At 63.8% G+C, this 5,868-nt stretch overlaps 1 protein-coding gene across 1 annotated transcript; it reads left to right on the forward strand.

Moving 5' to 3' along the window:
• Nucleotides 1-852: 852 nt before the first annotated feature.
• Nucleotides 853-4,659, forward strand: LSCM1_07891 (uncharacterized protein; the record flags this gene model as incomplete). Its single annotated transcript, XM_067325241.1, has 1 exon — nucleotides 853-4,659. The coding sequence occupies one exon, from the start codon at nucleotides 853-855 to the stop codon at nucleotides 4,657-4,659; it is 3,807 nt and encodes a 1,268-aa protein (XP_067180454.1).
• Between the last annotated feature and the right edge of the window lie 1,209 nt (nucleotides 4,660-5,868).

Below are 5,868 nucleotides of genomic sequence, written 5' to 3' on the forward strand. Positions count from 1 at the left end.
CCGGTGACAACTCCTCTTAGAGCTCTACAAAGATTGCGTGCGCGTGTGCGTGAGTGAGAGGTGGGACGCGCGTGCGGGCCTGGAGTCGGAGTGAGGGGCGAGAGAGAGGGTTGAGGAGGAGGAGAGGGGGGGCGTATATAGCATCTCCCCCCCTCTCTCTCTTTTGTTCGTCCGTTCAGCACTCCACTGGTGACTTCGCACGGGGGGGAAGGGGAGCAGAGAGAGCGCGCGGGCGTGGGCACATCGAACCCCTCAGCCCACTCCACCCAACACCTCTCCACTCCGCTGTCTGCTCGTCTTCCTTGAAAAGCGTCGTGCCGCGATCGGCTCATCATCTTTCGGTAGGCGGCCACCCACAAGACGTGCGGCAGAGTCACACACGCACGCACCTGCAGAAGCTCGTGTTGCTCTCCCTCTGGCCGGCCTGTTGCGCTGCCGTGAGTAGAGAAGACTTGTGACTGCTGATTGCTTTCGCCGCACAGGGCACTGGCGGGAGCGGATCCTGTGTGGGCAACAGGTCCCGCGCGCTGACTTGACATCGGGGCGTTGTACATGTGCGCTTCTCAACGCGGCATAGAAAACGGCGCGTGACGCTTCCCCCGAACGAACGTTACGCGAGCCTGGCGGGCAAGGGCCGGCACAGGCGAGCCGGTGGAAGGCCGCACACAACGCTTGACGGAAACTCGCGCCGCACAGGGTGGGGGAGGGGAGAGGCGTCGGTACCCCTCCCAACCTCTTTTGTGTGCTTTCCACGCTGCACGTCTCTTCACGCCGGTGTGCTGTTGGCGGCTCCCTTCTCGGAAACGGCAACGACACCAAGAAAAGCTGATTCGCTTCAGTGAAGCCCTGCGAATGAGCGCCGCTCTCACTCCCGACGCTGCCGCTCGGCAGCGCAGCGCTTCTCACAGCCGTGGAGAGAGGGCCACCCCCGCCCGGCGTTCTCAGTCAAAGCCGCCACGAGAAGCGCCTCCGCCAGAGCATAAACAGCAGCCATCCTCGCGAGCAAGCTCTTCTGCTAAGAATGCATCAGCTGGCGCCTCCGCGGCGAGGGTGAGCCCTCACCGAGCCAACAGTGCAACGCCGAAGAAGACGCAGTCACCACCGTCGTTGGCTCATGCCCATTCTTCCTCCCTTGTGTGCTGCGTAGGCTCCTGCGACGACACAGAAGTCGGTGCCATCGCCGCTGCTACTGCCGCTGCGACCAGCTGTGTGTGCCGACCGTTACCGCCCTCACCGTTCTCGTCGGCGGTACTCGGGCATATCGATCGCATTCGTGGCCTCCTGCTCGAGGTGAAGCTGCCCTTCATTGACGTTCACTTGGCTGAGACGTATCTGCGCCACCTCGCGCGGCGCACAAGCGCTACGGAGGCCATCGATGGGGCATCCGCCTTGGATGCGCCTGCATCGACAGGCCGTTTATGCCGCGAGCGTGGTGGCTGCCGAGACGTCACACCGCTGCCTCTGAACACGCTTCCTGGAGTCGAGCTGGGGGGTGCGGGCGCTGCAGGGTCCGCCACCCCCACGCGGAGCCTCAAGGCGTTTGAGCTTTATAAACAAAGGTGCCACTATCCTTTTAGGATGCCCACGCTCGACAGTGACGGGCACCGAGGCGGACGCGCCGACAGCGCTGCCCTTGCTAGAAATCCGCTGGGGTGGAGGGCGGAACCGACGACGAACAATGACGGCGCAGCAGCTGCACAGGCGGATCGGCGCCCACACGCTTTTAGCCCCTGCCCGTCACCCTTAGACTCACAAGGCATCATTGATGAGGCGGATCTCACGCACTGCTCGCAGACAGAGGAAGCCCTTTCCGCTTTACGGCCGCACCCACCACGGCCCCCGCCCTCTGGCGAGCGGCCGCGACCGCCGGCACGCTCCGGCATTACTCACCGCAGCACCTCTGCGGAGAGTTGCGCGCAGCACCGGCACCCCATCCCGACAGCCTTTCCGCTCTCCCTTCTCGGCATGTTAGAGCGTGTGCTGGTAAAGTACAAGGCAGCACTCGCTGTGGCGCTACGCGCTGTCATGCATCGAGAGGCCGTGTGGACAGCCCTCCAACAGTTTCTGCATGTGGTGCGCTCAGACTGGGCCCCGCTGGCGGCTCCAACTGAAGAAGTAGTTGCACGCGTCCCTTCGCGAAGACATGCTGGCTCGGAGGGGGTTGCTGATGTGGGTCTTGGCTCCTCGGGCATCACGGGGGCGCTGTTTCGATTGCACTCGCCGCGCGAGTATGGCGCTGGCAGCACCGGGGACGTGGCCGTTGGCGTCTGCCACGCAAGATCGCACCTTTCTCTGCACCACGCACCGCATGGCGCGAGCCCACCGCCCAGCACCGGCGAGGGCGAGTATGGCGCTGGCGAACGCAGTTCAACACCAGAGACACAGGCAACCCTGCGAACGCCATCCGAGCAGACCCGAAATCCCGTCGGCCGTGAGGCCACGCCGGGCAGCAGCGCTCCATCGCTAGAGACGACGTCTGCACCTGCGCACAGCGCCGCTCGCCGCGGCAGCACGGCTAAGCCAACCGCCCAGTGTGAGGGCGTGGGGCATGCCGACGTTGCCTTGCGACCACCCGAGAATGCCGGCGATGCTGGGGGCGTTGACAATCCGCGACGACAGCAGCGCTCATCGCTGCGGCTCTCTGTTGATTCCATTCGACAGGCGCTTCCGCCGTCCGCAGACAGAGGTGCAGGCGCAGCGGCAGAGTTGAAACGAGCTTCGCCCCGACACGCTGGGCCGCCGCCACGGAGGGCCGCGCCGCTGTTGCTGCGTCTGCCCAACACGCCATCATCTAGCGCGCGTGCAACGATTCGTGCGACTGACGGGCCTGCGTCAGCGTGCGCACGCCCGGCGGTCGCGCTACATCGCAGGACTCTCGAGCGTTCAGAGCCCTGCTGCTCCGCCGGGGCAGGGAGACCTGTGCACAACGCTGCTGGGCAACAGGCTTCCGCCCTTCGCCACGTCCCCCCATCACTGTCTGGCTTGCAGCAAATTCTTCATCCGCAGCGATTTACCGGGGGCGCCTATGGGCATTGCCGCCGCTCTCGGTCAGCGCCGCCCGTGTCAGCAGCTGCGTCGCAGTCCCCTTGCCCGCCGTGTCATCCCTCGCTCGCCGTGACACCACGCGCGCAAATCATGCCGAGACACGGCGTCGAGGCACACGGTATCCCTTCGCGCCCAGCGCGATCCGTCTCGGACCGCGGGACACTCATGACACCAAAGAAAGAAGACGTCTATCGTCCACTGCGAGCGTCATCCGCGTCACCGGCGCCACGGCGACACGAGCAGCCTGGCTCGCCTCCTGCGACTCGTCGATGTGGAAGCGTGGGCGCCACGCGACCGCACAGTGGCCTGGTGCCGTCCCTTGGTGTGCGCCTGCATGCGGTGTCTCGACAGGTGTACGCGAGCTGCTTATATCATTACCTCTTCTACCTCCAGCGTACAACTCTGGCGGTGGTGGAGGCCGTGGACGCACTTCGGCACCACCACCTCAGCCACGCCGCACCGTTCGTCGTCGAGCACCGAAATTACCTCCTGGAGGTGCTGATGCAGACGTCCGTCTTGGCGTCTGACGCGGCAGTGAAATGGCTGATGCGCGAGGGCGCCGCGGACAGCGAGGCTGCCCTGAAGACTGGAGACACTCAGCGCTCGTCGGCAGCCCATCTCAGCGAGTCGAGCAGCAGCGCTGAGATGAGCAGTGCGGCGTGGCCCTCAGCCCCGCTGCTGGATGCGTCACCACAGGGTTTCGACCATGCTTCCGACGCGAGGCGACGAACCTGTGAAAGGCCGCGTACCAGCTCTTGTCGCCGGGACGGTGCTGCCCCCGCGCAGGATGCAGAGCAGGCAGATCAGAGAGGCGCTCAGCGCGCTGCGCAGCATGCTGCGGCGCGTGGCCAGTGGCCTGAACAGCTGCTGCGAGCTCCACTGATGAGTACACATGCTAGCCTCGCCCGGTATGCGGCGACGCCGCACCTCCTCTCCCAACTGGAGTCAACAACCAATGGTACTGACTCAGGTGCACGTGAGGAGGCTGCACCAGATCCTACACCACCCGGCGGCGGCGGTGGCTGCCAGCCTTCGGTACCTGCCACGACTTCGCCGGCACCAGTGACGCTACCGAACTTGCGCTTAGTGCTACCGCCAGACGTATTGCTCTCCTACGGTGGTGATGGAGCTGCGCCGGAGGAGGCACTGTATCACACTAGGACTACGAGCGCTTCGTCATTAGGCTCGAGCGCAGTGCCACCTGCTAGTGCACTGCGCGGGCGTTTGGAGCGTGGCGAGCGCTTGCTGCACTGTGAGGTGGCGGCGCAGCTGAACTATTTGAAGGCGTGCATGCAGTGCGCATTGAAGCATGAGTATCTGCTACATCTGCGCGGGATGGCGGAGGTGCACCGCCGCCTGTTCTCGGATAAGAGGGTGACGACAGCACTTTGCGACGACGCAGGGAAGCGGGTTAGCTCGACGGAGCGCGATAGGGAGCAAGCCACGCTGATGAGTGTCGTTTCCACCGCGGAGCATGACAGCGCTGGTGCCGCGGCAGCTTGTTCGCGGTGCGACCACGTGCCGCTCAAGGATGAGATTTGCCGAGCAGTCTGGATGAAGCAGTTGCAGGCTTCGTGGCAGCTGCTCATGTCGGGCAGCAGCAGCGTGGGTTAGGCGCGGCGTCTGTGCATAGGTGTGGAGGCCCTCTTTCCAGCCGACGGACGTGAAGGCGCTCTGTGTGCTCGTTGCTGTATCTCACTCGCTTGAGTGCGATCGTTTTCCCGAGCGGCGGCCGATGGCGTCGGGCGTCAGCGTCACGGCTCAGGCACGGGGGCCCGTACGCAGACGGAAGGAGTGACGATCTCGCTGTCCAACAGGCCTCTCTCGCTTTCGTCTCCACGTCCCTGGCGAAGGCTTATGAGCAAGCGGATGCCTCGCTGCCCTCACACACACACACACACACCTACACACACGCACGGCTCGTCAGCTTTTCTGTGCCACTTCCTCTCTTGGTTCCCTAACTACGCATGGGCCAGACGCTGCTGCGGAATGCGGTGCTCTCCGTCTCCATCCCTTATTGCTGCGCGCCCTTTCGCGCCATTGCTTTGCCCGGGCGACGGTGGCGAGAATCTTTCTGCTCGCCGCCGCCCCTCTCTGCCTCTTCTCCTCCAACCCGCCTGGCGCTGTCTGAGCCTCAGCCGGTGACCCTCTGCTTCGCGTCTCCCCGCGCTCGGGTGCGCAGCTGGTCTTTTTTTTTTCTTCATCGATTATTATGATGACACGTTCTGTGCCATTGTCGTTCCCCCCTTCACCTCCATTTCTTTGGACGGTGGCGCGTGGTGCCTATGCTCCGACGTGCAAGAAAGCTCGCTCGCTCACCAATGCATGAGCTCCGCCCTCATGGTGATGCGAGGATGCCGCCAACACCCGCCCCAAGAGCGGGAGAGGGTGACCTAAACAGCAAAACAACTCCGTCTCGTAACGGAACCGATACATAATAAGGGGAAGAAAATGGGCGGCGCAGGCCACGGATGGGCCTCCACGACGCACGCCGTCTCAGCCATGCAGGTTAGAGAGGAAGGACCGCTGTCGAAGCTTTTTTTCTTTTTTTTTCGCGTCGTATGGCACGCGTTAGTCGCTGCGTTTGCGCTTCACTTGAAGGAACGCAGAGATGACATGACGAGCGATGCGAGCGCAAAGCCAAAGCGTTGGCGTCGAATGAAGTGCTCGATCCTTGCCCGAAGGGTGAGCCAACAGCTCCTCTTCATGAGAACTTGCGCACGGCCGCTCGCTGTGCCCGGCCCTCATGTCTCGGTGAACGGCGCCGCCGCACTGTAGGTGTGGCCTGTCGCCGATATGTGCTTGACTCTGCCACCGGAGCGC

Source organism: Leishmania martiniquensis, chromosome 12 (genome assembly GCF_017916325.1).
Source record: "Leishmania martiniquensis isolate LSCM1 chromosome 12, whole genome shotgun sequence".
Classification (NCBI taxonomy): Eukaryota; Euglenozoa; class Kinetoplastea; order Trypanosomatida; family Trypanosomatidae; genus Leishmania; species Leishmania martiniquensis.